This window comes from Wyeomyia smithii, chromosome 2 (assembly GCF_029784165.1).
Source record: "Wyeomyia smithii strain HCP4-BCI-WySm-NY-G18 chromosome 2, ASM2978416v1, whole genome shotgun sequence".
Lineage (NCBI taxonomy): Eukaryota > Metazoa > Arthropoda > Insecta > Diptera > Culicidae > Wyeomyia > Wyeomyia smithii.
This window is the reverse complement of record NC_073695.1, coordinates 17,797,406-17,821,071: the sequence shown is the minus strand read 5'-3', so window position 1 is coordinate 17,821,071 and position 23,666 is coordinate 17,797,406. Positions and strand designations below refer to the sequence as shown.

The 23,666-nt window shown below is 42.6% G+C and overlaps 4 protein-coding genes across 12 annotated transcripts in view; 3 read left to right on the top strand and 1 right to left on the bottom strand.

The window, feature by feature from the left end:
- The window catches only part of LOC129726087 (transcription factor grauzone-like), a 40,910-nt gene extending 22,367 nt beyond the window's left edge, over nucleotides 1-18,543 (top strand). Inside the window, exons 1-2 of one of the 4 annotated variants that reach the window (XM_055682705.1) lie at nucleotides 14,999-15,332; nucleotides 16,093-18,543. In XM_055682705.1, coding sequence (XP_055538680.1) covers nucleotides 16,144-17,973 — 1,830 coding nt within the window. In that variant the 5' untranslated portion in view covers nucleotides 14,999-15,332; nucleotides 16,093-16,143 and the 3' untranslated portion in view covers nucleotides 17,974-18,543. Of the gene's footprint in view, nucleotides 1-14,998; nucleotides 15,333-15,537; nucleotides 15,874-15,969 lie in introns of those variants that run through there. The other 3 variants (XM_055682703.1, XM_055682702.1, XM_055682704.1) reach the window with 3 other exon arrangements.
- Nucleotides 4,086-6,169, top strand: LOC129726088 (PR domain zinc finger protein 15-like). The gene is made up of 2 exons (XM_055682706.1): nucleotides 4,086-4,273; nucleotides 4,343-6,169. Exons 1-2 carry the CDS (start codon nucleotides 4,172-4,174, stop codon nucleotides 6,104-6,106), a joined length of 1,866 nt encoding a protein of 621 aa, XP_055538681.1. The 5' UTR covers nucleotides 4,086-4,171; the 3' UTR covers nucleotides 6,107-6,169.
- LOC129725969 (uncharacterized) lies at nucleotides 8,613-12,012 on the top strand. Its single transcript, XM_055682460.1, has 4 exons — nucleotides 8,613-8,729; nucleotides 8,884-11,268; nucleotides 11,321-11,771; nucleotides 11,822-12,012. Exons 1-4 carry the CDS (start codon nucleotides 8,613-8,615, stop codon nucleotides 12,010-12,012), a joined length of 3,144 nt encoding a protein of 1,047 aa, XP_055538435.1.
- Nucleotides 14,491-22,538, bottom strand: LOC129726086 (U2 snRNP-associated SURP motif-containing protein). Of its 6 annotated transcripts, none has more exons than XR_008728239.1 (12): nucleotides 22,379-22,538; nucleotides 22,185-22,301; nucleotides 21,933-22,026; nucleotides 21,522-21,874; nucleotides 20,678-21,447; nucleotides 20,375-20,617; nucleotides 19,640-20,320; nucleotides 19,243-19,557; nucleotides 18,584-19,171; nucleotides 18,413-18,524; nucleotides 14,666-14,697; nucleotides 14,491-14,610 (listed from the first exon to the last, which is right to left on the bottom strand). XR_008728239.1 is itself a non-coding variant. In XM_055682700.1 (11 exons), exons 1-10 carry the CDS (start codon nucleotides 22,382-22,384, stop codon nucleotides 18,437-18,439), a joined length of 3,255 nt encoding a protein of 1,084 aa, XP_055538675.1. In that variant the 5' UTR covers nucleotides 22,385-22,538; the 3' UTR covers nucleotides 14,491-14,697; nucleotides 18,413-18,436. The 6 variants fall into 6 exon arrangements, 4 of the variants coding, with proteins under 4 accessions (XP_055538675.1, XP_055538673.1, XP_055538676.1 ...); XR_008728240.1 differs by having other exon boundaries at nucleotides 14,670-14,697; XM_055682700.1 differs by having other exon boundaries at nucleotides 14,491-14,697.
- Between the last annotated feature and the right edge of the window lie 1,128 nt (nucleotides 22,539-23,666).

Below are 23,666 nucleotides of genomic sequence, written 5' to 3'. Positions count from 1 at the left end.
TGATTAGAATCTACTCTGTTTATGCAAACCAGGAATTAACGAAAATGAGTACAAGTAACCCAGTTTGCCTAAATTTGGAAATTTGATGATTTCTAGTTTTTGTAGATCTGACTCAATAAATAAAATAAATTCAGAACAATCAAAATCATAGATTTATTTTTCATCGAAACATTATAAAAGTTTTAAATCATTCACGTGTCTTTATATAATGCGGCAACCAACCGGTTCACAGTTGCCCGTGAACTGTGGCTCATGTTTTTGTACAGTACGCACACTAGAAAATCCGTCATCATCCGTCACCAAACACTGCGAAGGATTTAAATTGTATCGATTGCATGTATTGGGCACTGTACATCGATACAAATGTTTCCGTTCATTATCACGAATAAAAGCCCGACTTAAAACGGCATTGCAGGACACACAACATGCGGTTGTTCATTTTGAAGAGATGTTTTTTATGTTTTCAAATCCTCTGCAATAATGATGTTGGGCTGAAACTGTTATGGAATATTGTTACATGTTGTTTGTAATGTAATTGATTAGGAAATTATCGATTTGATGAAAGATCAAATACTTACTGCTAGCAAACGAATAAAAAGCGACACCAATTGTTCTTCGGAAACAGATAATATCGCCAGATAATATCGACAAGAGCTCAACATTTGTTTTCAGTACAATGTGCTCTTTCAATTAATAAGATAAGTTTTGTAAGTATTTGAAATGAAATATCACCGCCGTGATGAATATATGATTGGTAGGCAAAATGTTGACGTTTATAGGCCCCTGATTCCAAACAATTCTGGCAACCACATTCAATTTCGCATGACTTTTCATACGCACTATAGAAAGTGTAATGAAATTCCGAAACTTTGTAAGGATGTATAACTGAGTTCCAAAGCTTGTTTTTACATTTTTTAAATTTTCAATGCATCACTCATAATACGAGCATAACGAACACATTTTCCGTTCAAACCATAATTGCACGTGGTTCACAACAATTATACTGATTACAATACACATTCTGTACGAAAAGTAACACTCCTGAGTTTGTTTACTTTGCACACTTGGAGCCTCGATTTGACAGTTCACTTGGAGTTTCCGACCTCACTCTTTGCGTATCTGTTCATAACACCGTCTGTAGGGTAAACTGCCCATTTTTCGGGTGCCAGTGCCAGTGATGTTGGTAACGCGTCAAATGTATGGTAGCTGATAGCGATGCCATTCCCGTGGTTGTTATACTCTGTCAAATGTACAGCGAGGGATAGGAAAAGGCATTCCCTCGCTTGAACTCAAGGTGGGAGGTTAGCACCGTCTTCTCGTGAACCCCTTCCTTTCATGTACTTCGTCTTTGATGCATTGATGGCCAGACCAATCCGTTTGTCTTCGGCTAGGGATACCATCTGGTCGAAGGTAGTAATCAGGACACCCTTTTATTATCTAAGTCAAAGACTTCTTAGCTTGTCTCGAGGAACAATGCTGGCCAGTTATCTTAAGCTTCAAAATCCACCCTAGGAAAGATTGCTGCCATCGTTAGCATAGATCGTAGCGCTAGCGCTAGTATACAGGGTTGCCACATTTAATTTTGTTTATGTGGCTGAAAAAATTTGACCATCTGTACCGCTTAGCAAAATACCTGTTCAAAAATCTGTGCAGAGCATTTGGATTTACTGTTACTTAAAGATAACATCATTTGATTATTCAGGGCTTTTAATAAATAATTTGGTATGAATGTTTCCAACAGAACTGAAATTGATACAAGTTTTCGAATTCTTGGTAACTTAAGAAATTTTTGAAAATTTTTCATACAGTTTTTGTCAGATATAACATAGACACACAGACTAACAGACATAACACTTTGAACAAATTTTTAACAAAATCATCGTTTTCGAAAGATTGCAGTACTTTACGCTAGTAACATTAGCACCACCTGCTGCCGTGTTCGCGCTGCGACTTGTTTTTTTGACATCAGCGCCAGCGTACGTGCAGGTGCTAATTTGGGAACTATGAAATAAAAACATATTCATGACAGCGCCCCAAACGGCGTTATCGCGCGATAACTGTTTTTCGATTAGAAATTTAAAATGATCGTTTTTTTGCGGCAATGTAACTAGGTGAAAGTGTTACGTCTGTTAGTCTGTGATAGACAGCTCTGTGTGCACCGGTAAACGAGTGTAAAGTGTGCACGACGAAATTTTGTGCAAAAACCGCAGCAAATCGAAACAGCTGACTTTAATCTAAATGACGTTGATACTTCGATCAAGGTACAAATTTTTATAATTTGGTAAAAATCTGTTAACTCGCTATATTTGCCAAATATCTATTATCTGTTTGTACAGATTCTGTGCCATCGATTTATCCTAAAAATCTGTGAAACACAGAATATTCTGTATATGTGGCATCCCTGGTTGCTTCACTTCAACCCAACCCGGTGGCATCGACCTTGTTTCCTGAAGCTGTGAACCGTGAAAGACAGTGGCGCTAGTCTCATCTATGTTTTTGAAGGTTTGTTCACACAGCAGTGTAAGCATGACGAACGAAGCATAATATATGTTGTACAGAATTATGCGCTCGAATCAATTTATTCATGTAAATAAAAGCATAGCTTCACTTTGTTAATGTTTAAAGGTAGCGTTGATATACTATCTCATTTACATATACGTTGAGATGTTAATCCCTAAATCATCGCGCGATGTCAGCCGCCTGCAAGAAACACCGCCGTTCGAAATCGGCAAGAATAAACGTTGTGTACCTTCTATAATGATGCAACGCATTCATTTTTTGTTTCATCAAGCAAAGCACTCGACGTTATGTGCAATAAATACATCACCCGAAAACAACACATAAACACACTGCAGCTGAAAACCGACACTGTATGCACGTATGAACACTGCTTTTTCCCGTGTTTCGATGAATCAGCTGTCAAATTGCATGTGAAATTGATCCAATGATCCAGCTAATAGACCTTCCTATCTGCGCTAGTCTTAGCGGTCGGTTTCACTAATACAAGTTTAATTTTGGTTGCAAACACGCTGGTAGTAACAAAAAATTTCCTCCTGCCCCGAGCTTTTATTCAAGTTGTAAGCCGATTTTTAGTTTTATTTCATCTGGTTTTCCACTTAAACAAAGTTTGTTAGAACAGGTAACACTAATGAACTAGGATTCATAAGTGCAATATTTTTCGAAATTGAATATCAGCTGATTTTTTGGTTGAAAACAAATCGATTTTATTAGGATACAGACTAAGCCTGTATTGGTGAGAACTGGCGTAGAAAGCTCTATGCTGACTTCACTTATGTTGTACGTAAACGTCGGTGATGCCAACGGGTTGCTTCAACCCAGGGGGGATTTACTGCTGTCAAAATTCATATATGTGTGCGTTATCGCAGATCAACTCTGGTCCATGAAGTTTGTTGGTCCATGACGTTTAAAAGATTTCCTGTGTGGCGAGGAAACTTCATGATTTTCAGCTAATTACAGGCTGCTGCCACCAAATTTCACTACGCAACGCAGTATGAATAAAAGTTTTCCACGATTTCTAGAGTTTTGTTAAAAAAGAACGTTACAATTCTACTAAATTTTACTTCAATCAAAACGACAAAAACCAAAACAAGTGAACGCCTTGTTGCCAAATATGCTGGTCACGGTTACACGATATTTGACAGATAGATTCCCCCTGCTTCACCCACTTCAACCAGAGGGGATTCACTGCTGTCAAATTTCATATATGTGTGTGTTATCGCAGATCAACTCTGGTCCATGACGTTTGTTGGTCCATGACGTTTGTTGGTCCATGATGTTTGTAACTATGAACAATAATGGGGGAAAAATGTGAATAGCTAAACAACATTCATGAAAGTTTTCCGCGGTATCTCGAGTTTTGATGAAAAACATTCCAATTCTATAATATTTCACATCGATCAATTTCATGACCAAAAGGAACAAAAACCAAAACAAACACCATGTTGCCGAATATGTTGGTTACACGATTTTTGACAGATAGATCCCCCCTGACTTCAACGCCAGCTACGTGTCAAAAAATAACCAACCATTTATTGAAAACTAGCAACATTGACGCTTGTCAAGTGTGTAAAATCGTGAAACCTACAAAGTCAACACGGATTCAATGGTTCCGAAAATAAAAACATAGTCGACGTCGTTGAAAATTCCAAAAATGAACAGTTGTCGTTTGTGTTTAAAAAATTTCCTTCCGTCGCAGAAGCATTTGGATATTCACACACTGAAGGATAAACTGCAATTAGTGTTTTCATTTGAGGTAAAATAATTTTGCATTATTTTATTTTACGTTCGAAAAAACAAGTTTCCGAATGGTGATTTTTTGCAGATCAATACTGATGAACAATTTTCTGAGTTTGTTTGCCCAGCATGTGTCGCGACGGTTTCCCTGTTCTACAAATATGCCTACGAAGTACAACAGAATCAGCTTAAGCTTCGTAATGCAGTTCAGGGTGAGTTTATGGAGCTGAGAACATCTCCAGCCGTTCTAAAACACGAGCAAAACTTCACCATGGTGTCAGATATAAAAGTAGAGCCCACAAACAAAACACCAGTGCTTCAGAAACCGATTCTCGAAGCGGAAACATTATCATCGTCTGCGGAACAGCGAATGGAACTTGCCTTTGGCTCAATATTAACAGATTTCAGCCGTGATTTGGAAGGATATGAGCCTTTACCAAACATGCAATTGGCATTCAAAGGTGATCCTTATGAAAAGCAGAAGTTGTACGATATCCAGGATTATTTGGTGCAAGCTTATTTTAGTCTGAACTGCGAATTATGCAGCACCCAACTGGTCAACCAGAGAGACCGTCGGCTCCATTTTAGTCAGAATCATCCGAACGAAAAACATTTCGTATCCTGCTGCAATCAACGTTTTCTAACCAGGATTAGTATAATGCGTCATATGAATCGGCACTTGAAACGTGTAATTGATAGAAATGTAACCGTGAAGCAAGTCAAGACTTGCACGCAAGAACCGGCGGAAGCAATGGAAACTTTGTACGCTTGGCCTTATTTGGAAAACAAGAAGGAAATTCATTCTACCTGCAGTTTACTGATAAAAGAATACCGCGACGAGTTGATTGCTGGAGGTTTCAATCTCCCAATTGAACTGACAGAAGAAGTAATCGAGCAGGAGCAACAGCTAATACACCAGATGCAAGACTTTCTGATTGCAAAGCATGCCTGCTTGAACTGTGAATTGTGTGGAATTCATATTCAAACCTATCTGGAACGGCAAGAACATTTTCGTACTAATCATCCCGAACAAGTGTTTTTTGTTAAGTGCTGTGGCAGTAAATTTTGCAAACGCTATGAAATTTGTCTACACTTAATACGTCACAAAAAAGGATTACCCGTCCAATCAACTCGCGGACTTCGTCATGTCCCAGCAGGTACGCATGGAAGTGAAGATGCGCTTATAGAAGGTTACTATAAAATGGACTGTGAACTTTGCGATTACACTGGTAATTCTTATTTGGGATTAAGGAACCACTTTTCGCTTGTACATAAGGATGAAGCATTCTTCATAACATGTTGTAATAGGCGTTTTCGATCACGAACTTACATTTTAGAGCACATCGCGAGCCACAAAACACCCAACGGAGTGAGATGTGAACAATGTCAACAGACTTTTGTAAGCGAACGATCTCTTAAAGAGCATATGATTCGAAAACACGTCAGCGAAGAGGAAAAGCTGTTTCGATGTGATCATTGCCCGGAGGCGTTTGCAACCAAACACCTGCTAGTGAAACACTGCTATAAGCATGAATCGACAACATGTGACATATGCGGGCTGGCAATGAAACGCAGCACAATACGAGTGCACAAGATCAACGTCCATAAGATGGGAGAGGAAATTGTTTGTCATGTGTGCGCTAAGGTGTACTATTCTAAACACATGTTTAACAAACACTTCCGTAGTTCCCATCTGAAAATCCGTAAGAAGTATAATAATAAACCTAGGAAGTCACGTGCCAAGAAAAAAGTACCCGTCGTGGATAAGCGCCAAGAAACGGCAACCGCGGTCTACACAATCAATGCTGACGATTTAGCTTCTTTGGTAGTTCTGCGAAGATATCCACAATGATAAGCACCAGGTTACATAAAGAATTTTGTTTTTTATACGATAGAAAGGAGAGAAATAAACAATGTCAAGAAAAAAAAAATTACAATTTGTTAGTATTTTCACGAAATCAGCAGCGAAGTTTGATTTTTAGTTCAAGTGATTAAAAAATCCAAAAACTAGAAGCCCTCCACCAAATTTTATTGCAACACATTCTTTTTTTATATTTCTTTACAACCATAAATCAATTCTCATATACAGTATATACAGCAGGGGGGATTTACTGCTGTCAAAATTCATATATGTGTGCGTTATCGCAGATCAACTCTGGTCCATGGAGTTTGTTGGTCCATGACGTTTAAAAGATTTCCTGTGTGGCGAAGAAAGTTCATGATTTTCAGCTAATTGCAGGCTGCTGCCACCAAATTTCACTACGCAACGCAGTATGAATGAAAGTTTTGCGCGATTTCTAGAGTTTTGTTAAAAAAGAACGTTACAATTCTACTTTTACTTCAATCAAAACGACAAAAACCAAAACAACCGGACGTTTTGTTGCCAAATATGCTGGTCACGGTTACACGATATTTGACAGATAGATTCCCCCTGATATACAGTTTTTTCCACCAGAATAAATCAATAAAATACTGTATAACGCATATTTTGCCCTATCGTTCTACCAGTATCTATAGACTGTTCCGATAATTATAAATACACTAACGATTAACCGGCATTTTAAACAACGTGCAGTTTTTAGCCAAAATTTGGCTGCATCCTAGTGTTTACATCCAAATGAAACAGATGTGGTCATTTATTTAACATTTTGCGTAAAAGTTTGAGAATGCATGGCCTCTCTTCCGACCAAAGTAAATGATTTGTGGACAAATGGGGCACCGTGAGTGGTGTTTCGATTAGAAAATAAGCCGAAGAAGTTGTTAGTGTTGGAGCAGTTCACACTACATTACGAAGTATGGTGAAGAGTAAACGTTTGCAGATGCTCCGAAACGTGGTATACAACCTGGACCAGTTGATCCCACGATGGACAGGAAGCTAGGACCTGATCCTTCAGCATTAGTACGAGATGTGGTGAAAAAACTACATATGTACCTCTGACCAAGAAATCGAGGTGTGTTATTGTGGATGACAAAACCTACATCAAATTAGACTGTGAGACTAAGGACCGAAATTTTCTACTACACCAAAGGAAATGGATGTCCCTCATTCAGTGAAAACCATTAACACCGAATAACTCGGCAGGAAGGTTATGGTTTGGCAGGCTATTTGCAAATATTGGAAAATGTCTCATCATTGGACCCGATCTTACTTCCAGTCATTATTCTAATGATGCGCTAGAGTGGTATAAAACCAACTATGTCCTTTGTGTACCAAAGGAGAGGAATCCACCAAACTGTCCTGCAGTTCGTCTTATCGAAACATTCTGGACTTTGACAAAAGCGAAGCTGAAGAAACATATGAAACCAGCGGAAATTGTTGAAAATTTAAGAATAGATTGGGTGAAAATTGTCAGAGAAAGCGCTGTGCAGAAGCATATGCGTACCCTGCCAAAAATGTTGCAAACTGAATTCAAATTAGGAAGAAAACATCATTATTAAGCGTACTTGAGAATACAATCGATTATTTCCATCCTATTCATTCTAAAGGAAGCTTTTTTTACAACTACAATTGACGCATTGGAAATCTTCCACCATGGTAACCCTCATTTCTGCTCCAAGTGTATTTTACACACTTAATTTATCTCGGCAAATTTCTCAACAGCTGATTGAGCTCGGCGAAGTTTTTAACGAATGTCAGCAATATATTTCGACGAACATTCAGCAAATATATCGATTTACCGTAAACCAGCAAGTATTGACGTTTCGTTTACCGAAGTTTTTTAAAAAAAAATCCGCCGAGAACTTGTAGAACATTTCGCTGAGTTTATCAGCTGTCGAGTTCTCGGCAATAAAATCTAAGTGTGTATACAGATTTTTGATTTAAAATGGCTTATTGCATTTTTTATGTGCTAACTAAGAATTTGCTAATAATTGCTTCGATTAACAATCTATTTCCTGTGATACTGGAAGTAAGACCGTCACCCCAAGAGTTTTACTTGAAAACATTGAATTGTGTTTTTGGAATATGTGTAGTGATGGTATTCAATATTTTTGGCACTTAAAAAAACATCGATGCCACCGTGAAACGTGATACGTCAGAATAAAAGACAAAACACACGCTACGGCAGCCGATGCGTAAACGAATGTAATTTTTCGTAAGTGGAACTTATTCATACGAAAAGATTAAAATATTTTTTGCTGCTCTACAATTTGTTGCCTGTATTGTTAGCAATCATAGGAATCCGGTCTGAGGTAAATTGGAGCAATAAATTAGTAGAAATACTTTTTTTTTAAATGTGTGTTGGCGAGTGAGTGGGGTAAGCACGTCATGGATTAAGGTTAGTTAAATGTTCGATTCTATCCGAACATTCTCAAAAATAAATAAAAAGAGAAACGGATCAGAAGTCCTTCAAATCACCATGAGTGAATCTGCCGAGCCAGGTCTGGACCTCACGCAAACACCGTGCGCAGCATGCGGCGAGATTTCGACATCCAATGCGACGGCTGCGAATCTTGGTACCACAACCGCTGTGTGGGTATTGTCGACGAGACTGAGTTGGATAAAGGTGGTTCTGCACGGCTGAGTCCTGCAAAGCACTTGCTCTGAAATACAGGAAGAAGAAGGAAATCAAAAGGGGCAAGGGTAGCGGTTAGAAAAATCCCGAAATCGCCAAATCCGTGGAACAACAGCTAAAGGAAATGGAGGAAAATCGAAAACGGCTGGAACAAGAAATGAAAGCGGAGGCGGTGCTAAAGAGGAAAGAAAGGGAGATAAAGCGAGCTCTGGAACAGAAGCGACTGTTGCTCGAACAGCAACTTCGTGAGGAGGAAGAAGAAGAGGAATATGCTCGTCAGGAACGAGTTTTAATAGAGAGAAGGATGCAGGTTCGGCGAATGAAAGAACGACATGAGGAGTTCCGGAACGAGATTGCAAGCCTAGACGAAGAGATGCAAAAGCTGAATGCGGCTGGGAAAAAGGTCGAATCGTTGTCTTCGGTCGTTCCAATACCAAGCAGTTCCGGAAAGCCGTTGAAGATACCGAAAGCCTTTGGAAAACAACAGTCCACCGAGCAAAACGAAAACGACGAAGAAGATGCGTCCAGTGAAGACGAAAGTTCCAGTGAAGAAGAAGAAGACGAAAACGGCGAAGATGTAGAGGAAGAAAAGTCTGAAAAGATCAAGCCGAAAGACAAAACAGACCAAACGAACCGAAATAGGCAGGGGCAGCAGCGATCGGGGCCGACTAAAGCTCAACTGGCGGCGAGAAGTGGGGTCACTAAGAAACTTCCCACTTTCTCAGGAAAACCGGAGGAATGGCCGCTGTTTTACAGTTCGTTCCAAGTTTCCAACGAAGCGTGCGGGTTCAGCGACGTTGAGAACCTAGTTCGACTTCAAGAATGCTTGAAAGGTCCAGCCTTGGAAATGGTACGTGGACAATTACTTCTCCCGAAATCGGTCCCAAAAGTCGTCGAGAAGTTGCGCATTTTGTACGGTCGGCCGGAACAACTTCTGCAATGCCATCTTGAGAAGGTTCGGAAGTTAGAGTCGCCGAAGGCGGGAAAACTGGCCAGCTTCGTTCCCTTTGGGACCGCAGTGGAGCAGCTTTGCGAGCATCTGGAAGCAGCTGAGCTGAAGCAGCATCTGGTGAATCCACTACTGATTCAGGACTTAGTTGATAAACTTCCCGACAACGACAAGCGTGAGTGGGTGCGCTACAAACGCGGCAAAAAGCGGGTGACACTACGGACCTTCACCAATTTTATTTCGGAAATTGTGGCGGAGGCCTGCGAAGCAAACGTGTGCCTGGACTACAAGCCGCTGAGCAAACCCGTTGCGGAAGTTCAGCTAGGAAAAGGAAGAGTCAAGGAGAAAGGTGCGGTCTACAACCATGGCGAGTACACGAGTGGGGCCGGCAACGAAGAGCGGAAGAAGCAAAAGCCATGCAGGGTGTGTGAGCGCACGGATCATCGATTACGGTACTGTGAAGACTTCAAGAAGCTGCCGTATGTTGATAGGAAGAGGATAGTTGATCGTTTCAAGCTTTGCCAGGTGTGCCTCAACGATCACGGAATTGCCCATTGCAAGTTTAAACTGCGATGCAACGTCGGTGAGTGCAGAGAAGCCCACAATCCTCTCCTACATCCGGTGCAAGGCGTAGTGAGCGCTCATATTCGGGCCGACAATGTAACGTTTTTCCGGATGATTCCCGTGAACCTTCATTGCGGCGAACGGACCGTTACAGTTTTGGCGTTCCTAGACGAGGGAGCATCAGTTACGCTAGTGGAGAAAAGCTTGGTGGACCGGCTGGGAGCTGTCGGCGTCGCGGAGAAGCTCACGATTAAATGGACTGCCGATATCGCACGAGTGGAGAAAGAGTCCCGGCGGCTGAACCTCTGGGTGTCAGCGTTAGATGCGGATGAAAAGCTTTTACTGAAAACCGTGCGTACAGTTGGGAAATTGATGCTGCCCCAACAAAAACTGGATGCTGAAGAACTTTCGAACCAGTACGCCTACATGCGCGGACTACCTATCCCGTCGTACAACGGACGGCCGGAAATACTTATCGGGTTGAACAACATCCACACGTTCGCCCCGATTGAGGCGAAGATTGGTTCAGTAGCGGATCCGATTGCAGTGCGATGTGAACTCGGCTGGACAGTTTACGGCCCGAGGCAAACAAATACTGCTGAAGCGAGCGAAGCTTACCTAGGTGTACATCAAGACGTCACCAACGAAACCCTGTACGACCTCCTTAAATCCCACTACGTGTTGGAGGAATCAGTGGTAAGCGTGCCGCGAGAATCTGTTGAAGATGAAAGAGCGCGGAAGATATTAGAGCTAACCACCAAACGAATCGGGGATCGCTTCGAGACTGGACTTCTTTGGAACACAGATGATCCGACGTTTCCCGACAGCTATCCGATGGCCTTGAAAAGGATGAAGCAGCTGGAGAAGAGGCTGCTGAAGGACATGGAACTACGTCAAAACGTCCACCGACAAATCGAAGAGTACCTGGAGAAGGGGTACGTTCACGTGGCAACGGCGGAGGAACTCGCCAACACGGAAACCGGTAAAGTGTGGTATCTTCCCTTAAACGTTGTCCGGAACCCAAAAAAAACCTGAGAAGGTACGGCTCATTTGGGATGCTGCTGCTGCAGTACACGGGGTGTCCCTCAATTCCAAATTGCTGAAGGGACCAGACATGCTTGTACCTCTGATGTCCGTTTTAATCGGTTTTCGAGAGCGCGGAATCGCTGTTGGTGGTGATGTGCGTGAAATGTATCACCAGCTCAAAATGATCGTTCAAGATAAGCGCTTTTTACGATTCCTCTTCCGCAAAAATCCTCAAGATCCTCCAAGTGTCTATATCATGGATGTTGCCGCCTTTGGGTCGACAAGTTCTCCTTGTTCAGCCCAGTTTGTGAAGAACCGGAATGCGGAGGAGTTCGCCGGAAAATATCCGGAAGCAGCGGCGGCAATAATACATCGCCATTACGTCGACGATTACTTCGACAGCGTCGATACTGTTGAAGAAGCCATAGATCGAGCGAAGCAGGTGCGGTACATTCATCAACGAGGTGGGTTCGAGATTCGTAATTGGGTGTCTAACTCTCCTGAAGTGCTACAGAGTCTAGAAGTTCACTTACGTCGGTCCACTTCACCCAGGATAAAACGACGATGCAGGAACGCGTGCTGGGAATTAAGTGGAACCAGGCCGGTGATGATTTTCCTTCTCCACACAGCTTCGTGAAGAGCTTCTTCCTTATTTGCATGGAGACAAACGAACTACTAAACGAACAGTACTCAGCTACGTCATGAGCTTTTTCGATCCGCTGGGCATGCTTTCACCATTCACCATTCACGGGAAGACCCTTGTCCAACATCTATGGCGAAGCGGCTGTGACTGGGACGAAGAGATTGGGAGCGACTGCTGGGACATGTGGAAGCGTTGGATAGGCTTGTTGTCGGACGTAGAGAACATTCGCGTCCCCCGTTGCTATCTCGGAGACGATTTATCTTCTAAGGTCGAATCGATTGAACTGCATGTCTTCACCGATGCCAGCGAACATGCATACGGATGGATGTGTTGCGTACTTGCGTGTCGTCGCCGAAGGAGTGTTGCGGTGCAGTCTAGTCATGTCTCGGTCCAAGGTAGCTCCGCTGAAACGCCAATCGATCCCCCGGCTGGAGCTGATGGCCGCTGTCTTGGGTGCACGGTTGAGTGAAACTATCTTCACAACGCACACTCTCAAAATCGACCAGTGTTATTTCTGGACAGACTCCAGAACCGTGGGCAGTTGGATCCGCTCGGATCAGCACAAATTCAAACAATTTGTCGCATTTAGGATCGGAGAAATTCTGGAGCTGACACGGGCACCAGATTGGCGGTGGATCTCAACAAAGCTCAACATCGCCGATGTTTTAACCAAATGGAGTCGAGACCCGATTCTGCAAAGCGATAGTGAATGGTTCACTGGCCCTTCTTTCCTGTACCAGTCGAAAGATCAATGGCCGATTACCGACACGCAGATTGATGATACGATCGAGGAAGCAAGAGGGTCGGTAATGTTTCACGAAGTGATCACAGACAAAAGATGTTCCCGGTGGACTACGTTGCTAAGGGGAACAGCATACGCATTGCGCTTCATAAGCAACTGTTTTCGCAGGAAAAATAGCGTACCGATCATCACGACGAAGGCGACAGAGAAGCAACTGCAGCTGATCAAAGCTCGGCGTTCTTCGGTCCAAAAACCCCTTAGCCAGGAGGAATTAGCGAAGGCCGAGATCGTTCTGTGGAAACAAGCGCAGTTCGATGAGTTTCCAGACGAAATGAGTATACTGATGACGAACCTTGAACTAAAGCCGGGATAGGAACCCGAAAATATAGGTAAATCCAGTAGCATCTACAAGCTCACACACAGCTGCGAATGGGCGGTCGAATGGAAACGTCGACTGACATACCGTTCGATAAGAGATTTCCCATCATCTTACCGCGGAAGCATGGGCTGACCGGGAAATTGATTTAATTTTATCATGCGAACTTCGGACACGCCAATAAGTAGACCGTGGTAAACGAGCTTCGCCAGCGATTCTGGATCCCAAATATCCGAAGTGCGATTTCTCAGATAACGCAACAGTGCACTTGGTGCAAAGTGCATCGATGTCTACCAGTTGCTCCGCGGATGAGTCCGCTTCCGATACAGCGAACAACGCCTTATCTTCGGCCATTTAGTGCGGTGGGCATAGACTATTTGGGTCCCATCGAAGTCGTCATTGGCCGGAAAAAGGTAAAAAGGTGGGTCGCAGTCTTCACCTGCCTTGCCATACGCGCAGTGCATCTCGAAGTCGTCCATACACTCACTACACAATCCTGCATGATGGCCATCCGAAGGTTCAGCAAAGCGCGCGGAGCACCGGCAGAAATCTTCTCGGACAATGCTACGTGCTTCCGAGGTACCGCCAACGAGATGCGGAAAATCCACTACGAATGTGCAGAGGCTATAGGTAGTGTAACGACAGCATGGCAATTCAATCCACCAGCAACGCCGCACATGGGCGGAATATGGGAGCGAATGGTGCGGTCAGTGAAGGAAAGCTTGAAGGCGTTGGACGATGGACGAACCCTCACGGATGAAGTGCTGCTAACGGTTCTAGCGGAGACGGAAGATGCAATCAACTCTCGACCGCTGACGTACATGACTCAAGAGCCAGGCAATGAAGAAGCGATCACCCCGAACCATTTTCTCCGGGGAACGGTCACAATAGCAGACATGAGAGTAGATAGTTCCATCAATGCTGCAGAAGCTCTGCGAGATGCCTACAAGCGGTCCCACGACGTAGCTAACCGGACTTGGGAAAGGTGGACCAAGGAATATTTGCCCACCATTAACAAGCGGACAAAGTGGTTCGACGATCAGAAGCCGTTGGAAGTGAACGATTTGGTGTTCATCGTCGACGGGAAAAAACCGGAAGTGCTGGACCAGAGGCATCGTTGAACAGGTGTTTAGCGGAACGGACAGGCGGATCAGGCAAGTGAACGTCAGAACGGCCGGAGGAGTATTCCGTCGTGCAGTTGGGAACTTGGCGGTGCTCGAGGTACGTGACGGTAAATCCGGGACTTCTTGAGGACCCACCGGATGTTGCGGGCTGGGGTATGTTGCGCCCACAGTGCGGCCCGACGGTGTAAGCGCCGACGGCAAGACGGAATGTACCCTCTAGATTGGCAGCTGCCTGACAGCGAGATTTGAACAATAGGGAGGAAGATAAACAACCAGTTTTCATTAGTGAGTGAGAAAGTTTAAAGATTTACAAATTTATATTGCGAATTATTAGTGCAAATTAAAATTTAAACACTTCAGTTTGCAAAGCAGAAGTAGTTCGGAAGGCATAGTTAATAGTAGTCGAAGATTTATTCACCTGTAAGTAAATAGAAAATATTAGAAGACACATAATAACAAACGCGTGTACTTACCCACAGCGAACGCAGCACCTGTTGTATGTAACCTGAAAAGAAGAGATTAAAATATAAAAAAACACAAACGATCGTAAGTAAACCGAAATAATTGAAATAAAAACCAGTGTTTAATTAGTGCACTATAACAGGATTCGAATAGCAGGCAAAAACAGTGCGCTGAGATAGGCAATTTGGAAGATCGCAAATTGGTAGAGGAACTTGTGGCGTGCAAGAAGGAAAATATAGGCGAAACTATTTATTGTAAGCTTTAAAAAATATTTAAAACGAAAACTAAAAATAATACTAATATGGTCAAACTTCGGTAAATGAAATCTCTTCTAGTTTGAGCTGTGCAAATCAACACTGCTGCAAAAAAGTGGTTCGATTCTATCCGAACAAATGTAATACAGGCTTGAGCAAGTTAATCACACATATAGCGAATTTCTTTATTCCACTGTGTGCGGGCAAAACTGCCGAGGAATGATAAAACGTCATCGCCATTTAAGACGCAAGTAAGAAAGAGATGCCAGATAATTGTTTACGAACTTAGCACGTGCGGTGGTGGGTTGAAGCTGACAAATTTTACAGTGCGCTTCGGGCAGCACGGCAGGTCAAAACTGGGTCAAAATCGAGGGAATAAAGAAGGGCTTTGACAGCAGTTAGTGCGCTTCCAGGTCAAAACGAGGTGAGCTGGTGGAATAAAAAAATTCGCTAACACATAGATAGAATGCAATAATTTTTATCAGTGCTTTGAAACAGCTGTCAACAATCAATAATGGCAGGCATGCCAGATGTACGAAATTTTTGTAAATCGCAAGAGTTACAGTTAGCAAAAAGTGTATACACTCTTCCAAAATTTTAATTTTTCCTTTTTGTTAGAGATAATAAAAAAGCAACAATTGACATTAAGGTTTTGGACTCAATCTTGATCCTTATTTTGGTCATGGGTCATTTGAATTATTTCTATAAACTGAAATTTCTCGTCTACTGGCAGCCGCTTCGGCGGATGGAGTATAAAGTAACTAGTAAACAAAGTTTTGTTTCCGTAGCAAACACTTCGTAAACTCGTTACCTAATTTGGCACTGAAAACAGAATTTATCTTGCCTCGGAGGCCCTTTCGAAGATGAACAATTGTCGTTTATGTTTGAAAGACTTTCTGCTATTGCAGAAAAGTTTTAATATTCACACGCTGAAGGAAAAGCTGCAGCTGGTGTTTTCATTTGAGGTAAAATTAAACGGCGAGCTAGTATATTTTGTAGAAAAGAAAATATTATTTCCATGAAAAAGGTGAACGACCCTTGATTGAGTTTCTTGTTTTCAGATTAGTACAGATAAAGAGTTTCCTGAGGTCATATGTCCAGCATGCGTTGGAATTATTTCTCAATTTTACAAATACGCCTATCAGGTGCAGCAAAACCAGCTGAAGTTATACTATGCCTTTCAGGAAAAGCTAACGACGTTGCCAGTCGCTCCAGCGCCAGAACAGGTGTTTACCATGGTACCATCTATAGCAATCGAACCCGCGGAAGAAACATCAGCCCATCAAAAAACAAACGTTAGTAGTGCGCCACAAAATGAAACTAACCCGTTAGAAATAGCTCCAAAAGCTAAAACTTCGACTGCCAAGTTTGAGAAAAATTTGATTAATCGTTACTTGAATATGGTTTGTGATATATGTAAGGAAGATTTGTTCACTTACCAGAAGCTTGAAGTTCACTTTAAAAAATATCACGCTAAGCGCTGTTATATATCATGCTGTGGGCAGAAATTAACCACTGATGCGATGCTGTCCGAGCATTTGAAAAAGCATATGAGTGGAACGAAAAGGAAGGATACTTCAGCATCTTGGGAAAAGAGAGTGATGTATGCTTTTGGGTCTATTTTAACAGACTTCAAGCGTGATCTAGAAGGATATGAACCTTTACCAAACATGGATCTGGCGTTGAAGGGAGATACCTACGAGCAACAGAAAATGTACGATGTTCAGGACTACCTAGTGCAAAATTATTTTTGCTTAGATTGCGAGCTGTGTGGTACCAAGCTCGATAATCAAGATGATCGTCGATTCCATTTTCGTCAGAATCATCCAAAAGAGAAATATTATGTCTCTTGCTGCAAACAGCGATTCTCTACGCGAATTAGCATTATGCGTCACATGAATCGACACTGGAAACACGTTACGAGTAAAAATAATGCTGGAAAGCCATTAGCTAACAATAGGCTAGAGCCAGCAGAAGTAGTCGAGCCTGTAGTTCATTTACTTAATGTAAAGTGGCAACGAGAATTGAATCCCACCTACGATCCGTTGATAAACGAATTCCGAGATGAGCTGATAGCTGGAGGTTTCAATCCTCCGCCCAAAGCACCGGAATACAAAACCGAGGAAGATCAAAAACTACTACATCAAATGCAGGATTTTTTGATTGCCAAGCATAGTCCCTTGAACTGTGAGTTATGCGGAGCAGAGATAGCAACCTACTTGGGACGGCGGGAACACTTCCGCGTGGGTCATCCCAAGCAGAAATTTTTCATCTTATGCTGCGGCAGAAAGCTGGTTCAACGGTATAAAATTGTGATACATTTAATGCGTCACCGGAAAGGATTACCAATCAATTCAGCGTACAGCATACGCAACATCCCAGCGGACATGTATGAGAAACATGAACATGATGATGCCATTATAGAAGCCTACTACAAAATGGACTGCGAAATTTGCGACTACACTGGTAATTCGTATCTAGGCTTGAGAGCTCACTTCCAGAAGGATCATCGTGAAGAGGGCTTCTTCATCACATGCTGCAATAGACGCTTCAAAACAAAATTTCACATTCTAGAGCATATTGCAGGCCATCAAAAACCGGGAGCCGTGAAATGCGAGCATTGTGAAGCAACTTTTTCAACCGAAAGGATGCGCAAAGCTCATATGAGTCGAAAACACGTCAGTGAAGAGGAAAAGTTGTACCGATGTGATCACTGTGTTGAGTCGTTTGCAACCAGAAATCTTCTAGTGCTACATTCTTATAAGCATGAAATGGTGACATGCGACATATGCGGGGTAGAAATGAAACGCTGCTCGCTGCGAGTGCACAAGATCAACATCCACAAACTGGGGGAAGAAATCGTTTGCCATGTGTGTGCCAAGGTGTTCCATTCGAAGCACATGTTTAACAAACACTACCGTGCAGCCCATCTGGGAATCCGCAAAAAGTACAAGCGAAAGTCACGCGCCAAGAAAAAGTCAACCATTGAAGAGGGACCAACGGAAACGGCAGCCACGACTCCGGCGATTGGTTGTTACGATTCAACTCAACTAGCTGTCTTGTAAGATTCTACTACCGTCCTGAAACTGTAGTTGACATCACCCAACATATAGAAATATTTCTTAAGATATACATACTCCTAACACAATTATGTCTGTTAATTCGATAATATCAGCAGCCAGGGTTGTACTTATGATTATCACAGGATTTCGTAAAATTTTAGAAACGTTCATCCCATCTAGTACGCAAGGTCAGCTACAAACTTATGCTTTATTGGTTTCGGCAATGTTACCCAAGTAACATTAGCATGCACAGGGATTTATATGTATCATCGTAATCTGTTTGCAGAGGTCAAATTTAAAATGCATCCATTCTAACAATCTTCTCTGCGATTGTACAAATCCCATGCTATAACATCGATGAATGATGTTCAACGATCGGGACCTTCAAGTCAAGCAACTAATCTCTAGAAGATGTTTGTTTTTGAAAGTTCGAAGTACTTACTCTTTCACCAAGTTAAAACTACGATTAATATTTGTGCTTCTTATGCTTTTCCGACCGCGAACTGGTGGCGTAACGATACGCTTCCCTGCTCGATCTTGTCGGTGAAGGAGACCTGAAAAATAACCTGCATCAACCACAACCCATTTATTTCAGTTATTGAACAAGACATACCGATATCTTCTGCTTTCCGCATCGTCGTATTTTGAACTAACGACCTCGTACTTGCTACTGCTGCTTCCGCTTCCAACATACAAACGTTCTCGTTCTCTGTCTCGTAATTCACGATCACGCTCCTTTTCTCTATCTCTTTCGCGCTCTCTTTCCCGGTCATGCTTACTGGAGCTATCGTATTTCTCGTATTTGTCGTACTTGCTACTGGATCTTTCTTCATAGAGCCGCGAGTCATACTTGGATGATTCGTACTTGTCATACTTTGAGCCCGTACTTTCGTATTTATCGTACTTGGCAGCGCTGGAACTCGCAACGCGAGCAGGCGATTCCAGCAGATCATATTTGCTACGGGTGGCAGGCGATAGGGAACGCTCAGCGTGATGTCGTCTAGTGGGAGATCGGGAAGCGCTACGTGATGCCCGATGTCGAGACGTTTTACCGGTGCGAGACGGAGATATGGATTCACGTTTGCTACGACTACTGCTGATAGCATATAGCGGCGAACGGGATCGTTGCGAAGATTTCGAGGTGGCTTCCCGTGCATAATCAGACGAAGGTGATCGCCGACTCTTTTTGCGTTTGCGTGATCTGGTAGGAAAAAGAAAAAGTAGGATAATTATAATCAGGACTGCACCATCATCTTGAAGTGCTCCACTTACAGCTCGAGGCTCGGACTACGTTTAGATGCTTTTTTAGAGTACGAACTTCGATCTTCGTAGTCGTCTGTATCGTCGTCCGTGTCTTCCTGCGATTCTGGCTGTAGAAGCTGTTGCTGTTGCTGCTGAAGTTGGTATTGCTGTTGGCGAAGTTCTTTCTCTGTTTTCTTAATCAACTTTCGTCTATAGTGGGCGATTTCTTCGGCTAGTGTCCATCCTACACGCACCTGCCGTGCCCCTGATTCAAACTCATCCTGGTACTGAACGATTTTGACCTCAATCTCACGTAGACGCAACCGACGAGCCTCATCTTGATCGCTGTTGTAAAAAGAACAAATAACAAGCAGTCAAACAACGTTGACTATCATAATTGGCATCATTGAAAATAACTATTACTTACTTCTTACTGTTTCCTTGTTCATCATCGGAGCCATCTCGCATAGAAATAGAGGGCGGCTCCGGGGCCACTGGTTCTAGTGTTTCCCACTTGCTAGTCGTAATTGCTTGCGCTTCAATTTGCGATGCGTCCACCGTTTCCCACTTAGATGGAATAAACGAACCGCCGGACTTTGCTTTACCGTTTTCTCCATCAAAATCAGCTACCAGTGTGCCAGGTTCTAGAGGAACACCGTCTATATCTTCGTCCAAAGGCATCCCATCGATGTCATCTTCATCGCTGTAAATATCATGCTTTAGCACTGGTGTTCTAGTATCCGTATCTGTCATTCCTTTCAGCATGGCACTTTTCAGCAATGCGGCTCCGTCCAGTGGAATGCCATCGAGGTCTTCGTCTTCATTTTCATCCTCAGGTTCTTCTTCCTCTTTCTTTTCAACCTGTGAATAAAAATAATGAGCCCGAACAACTTTGTTACCATAACTTAGCTGCATCCTTACTATTTGAATTCCCAGAAACGTATGCTGCAGCTTTGTAAGAAAATCTCTCGGATAAACGGCCCATTCTTCCCATGCTTTGAAGACATTCATCACCCGAGTTTTAAACCCCTCCGCCTTCAAGCGGCTTTCCAGCTGCATGTGATAGCTGTTGAGATTTTTAAAAATATCCATCAGGTTTTTCTCCAAGCTGAAAAGAATAATAATTGTGAAACGAATCAATTTTTATCCCATTGTTTCTTACGCTTTTCTGAAGAAGCTCGCGTTCTGTACTTTCACGCTACAGTTGTGCAAAATATCCGATATCAAATAAATGCGGGCAACCTTCTTCTTTACCAGTGTTTCGGTGCTGGCCAATGATTCGGCGATGCATTCGCAAATTTCCTCCGCTGCGTCTGCATGCTCAATACAGAAAATCATTGCATCGGCAATCTTCTGTCGCTCTGGTGTCAGGTGGCGTATCAGATCTTCTAAGCGATCTCGTTGACTGTCGTTTTAAAAAATAAACTTTCAAGATTCGAACCACCCGAAAACTATAAGAACTTACGCTACGGAAAGATTTCCCTTATTTCCATCGATTCCCTCTTCATCAACCAGTAGCTCATCCGGCATGCCTTGAGTATAGAAATTGATTGGAGGTGGTTTCCAAATCGAACCCCCTTTGAACATCCGAAATTCTTTCGTGCGCCATTCAGCCGCAGTGTCCCCTTGAAGCAGTGAGAACAATTTCCAGCGATAGTAGATGTGGGCCGGACTCTCATTCTCGAATAGGAATTTGTACATCGCATTGTCCATTTCGCGTGTCATGATCAAAGCCTCGAACATGGGTCCCTCCCGGATGACAAACTCCACCATACGATGGATCAACATCAGCATGGGACGCTCAGGAGGAATCACAACTTTTACGATCGATTTATACAACACGTTGTCCATCTGCTCCTTACACTCCGGATCACTCATGTACATCTTTGAGGTCATCTTCGGAATGTTGTCCAAATCGGATGGATGTGGCTGAGCGTTGAAAGGAAGTCCCGACGGTGGAGGAGGCAAGGTATAGGTTACCAATTTTGGTGGAATGTAAATGGGATGTGTCATGATGGGAACCGATTTTCCCCAACCAAGTTTCATCTCATAATTCATCACATCTTTGCCGTTCAAAGCACGCAATGCTCGTTCGGCATCACGACGGCTCATGTAAGCAACAAAACCACAGTTCCGACCTCGAGCTCTCTCCTCCTCAGATCGGGGCCACATAATCTTGATACTTGCCAATGGACCGTACTTACCGAACAGTTCCATTAGCGCCTGTTCAGAAATCTAAGGGAAAAATAGTTTTACAACGGATTTCGCCACCAAATGGCACTAACCGTAATTGAACCATTGTATCATACCTTCGGATTTAGATTCCCTAAATACAGATTGGTCGTGTTCGGATCGCCATTGTCAAATGAGCCGGACTCCTTTTCGTTATAGACAGGCTCTTGATCCAGCGTGGTCGTCAGCATGGTTTTAGCCATATGTTTGTACTTGTGTCGCTCCTCACGTTCCTCCTGAATCTGCCGTAGTTCCTCTTTGAACAGTTCAAGATTGCTTTTTTTCTTCTCCTGAGATTTCTTCTTTGCCAGCAATTGATCCTTCTTGCTTTCATTAGCCAACATTTTGACATACTCATTTGCGCGTTCCTGCTCGATGTCCAACTTCGATGCTGGCTTATACAGTTTACCTTTATCGCGAACATCTTCCTCTAAAAACATGGAAAGCAATGAGACACTTTTGAAATAGTTGCAAAGTAAGGAACTTACTTCTAGAGCCAGCATCGTACGTTCCAGCTTTCACCCATACTTTGGAAATCTTGGAGGGAGCTTCTTGAAATGTCTCAACAAACTCTTTGAACGCCTTAAATTGTCAAGTACGATTAGAGAGCGGTACGTTTCTTGGAGTGAATTTTAGATTTTCAAGGGCAGTTTTTAAGCAAGAATCATTTTAAGAATTAAACAAAGAGATGAAGGGGGAACTAAAATTGTGGTAATGAAGTGAGCTTTTTTTTCACGTACGTGTGCGGCTGCCGCTTCGTCCTCCCGTTTTTTCTGCTCCTCCAATTCCTTCCTGCTTAGTTGTCGCTTTCCCATCGTTCCGACGGTGAATGCCTGCAGTTTTTGTTCCGTGATTTTCTGTCAACATGTAACAGTTTATTCGATAAGTAGTTTACAATAACTTTATTCGTAGAATTGTTGAATTTATTGCTTACCTTCATTTTCCCTAAATTGTTCACCTTTCTGGGCAAACTTCTACACTATTTATGAAGCAAACAGCAAAAAATTTCCAGCAAAATACTATGCATCAAGAATAAGTAAATTTTTCCGATATGGCGACCCGCAAATTTTCTAATGTCAAAGTGTCAAAATTAGGGACGTTGCGATACCACCGATACTAATACAGAATCGATCCTTCTACTTACGATACTCGAATATTTGGTATCGATGTTTTACCAGCGATACCTCATCAATATCGATACACACCTCTCAGTATTGAAAAGACTTAAAAAACCCTGTAAAGAAGAACGAACGAAGCAGAAAAATTGCTGTTTCCTGTGCCATTTTGATGCATCGTATGCATGCATGCCATCTCATCGGCAATGCCAATTTAACAGAAATTTCTGTAGAATAACCTGCGGGAACGATCCTTTTCTACGGTCATGCAGACCTGAAGGTAGAATCTACAAAGCCATGCAAGCGGCTCTTTTCGAAAACAGGATCAATTATTAAGAAAAAGCGTAATCGACTTTCGACTAAGTTTCTGCAGAAGCTGGTGTTTCGAGCTTTCTGTCAAAATTTCATTCATAGATTGAGTTCAGAAACGTCTCGTAAAATGATCTATATAAATGGTTTAATTGAATTAAACGTTTTATCTTGAGGAATAAATAATAAAAAAGAATTATGACATATATTTTGAATGAACTGGTATCGCACAACGATACATTTAGGTATCGATACATTAGCCTCGATACTATCGGAATATCAGTACTTGCTCTCGATACAGGTATCGATTCTAAGTATCGATGTTTAATGGTATCGCAACGTCCCTAGTCAAAATCGTGTAAAGCTGCGGAGCTTGTACTTTTGGGTAGCACATTGAAAATTGGTAACCGTGGAGAAAGAATCCCAAGGGATTAAATATATATTACGTAACGCGCTCTTGAAGGGGAACGCTCCCTTTGGTATACTGACGTTGAAATATTTATATTTGCTATGCCGTTCGCTCCACGGCGACGATAGCGACATCACACTCTACATTACGATTCATCATGACGAGGGGTTTCTGATATGGACCGAACGGTCTGCGCCAAACAGCGAGAAAAGAAAAAAAAGACGAGTGGTTTAATTCGGAGGGTATATTTTTGCGCACATAATCTTTTTTACACACTTTCTATCGTTTGCTTGTTAGTCTGTTCTCTGTGTTTTTAGTCGCTGTGTCCTTACTGGACAAATAGATAAGCTACGAATCGTAGGAAGTAACTGAGGTTTAATCAGGAGAGA

What these genes read in the sequence shown, in the direction of transcription:
- LOC129726086 (XM_055682700.1), bottom strand. An exon ending in GCGAGCTTCTTCAGAAAAGC is followed by an intron (nt 20,321 to 20,374) that starts GTAAGAAACAAT and finishes TATTCTTTTCAG; the next exon opens with CTTGGAGAAAAACCTGATGG. An exon ending in GAACAAGGAAACAGTAAGAA is followed by an intron (nt 19,558 to 19,639) that starts GTAAGTAATAGT and finishes TTTTTACAACAG; the next exon opens with CGATCAAGATGAGGCTCGTC.
- LOC129726088 (XM_055682706.1), top strand. Translation starts at nt 4,172, where the DNA reads ATGAACAGTTGTCGTTTGTGTTTAAAAAATTTCCTTCCGTCGCAGAAG. An exon ending in AATTAGTGTTTTCATTTGAG is followed by an intron (nt 4,274 to 4,342) that starts GTAAAATAATTT and finishes GATTTTTTGCAG; the next exon opens with ATCAATACTGATGAACAATT.
- LOC129725969 (XM_055682460.1), top strand. Translation starts at nt 8,613, where the DNA reads ATGAGTGAATCTGCCGAGCCAGGTCTGGACCTCACGCAAACACCGTGC. An exon ending in CCAACACGGAAACCGGTAAA is followed by an intron (nt 11,269 to 11,320) that starts GTGTGGTATCTT and finishes AAACCTGAGAAG; the next exon opens with GTACGGCTCATTTGGGATGC. An exon ending in GCGGTACATTCATCAACGAG is followed by an intron (nt 11,772 to 11,821) that starts GTGGGTTCGAGA and finishes GAAGTGCTACAG; the next exon opens with AGTCTAGAAGTTCACTTACG.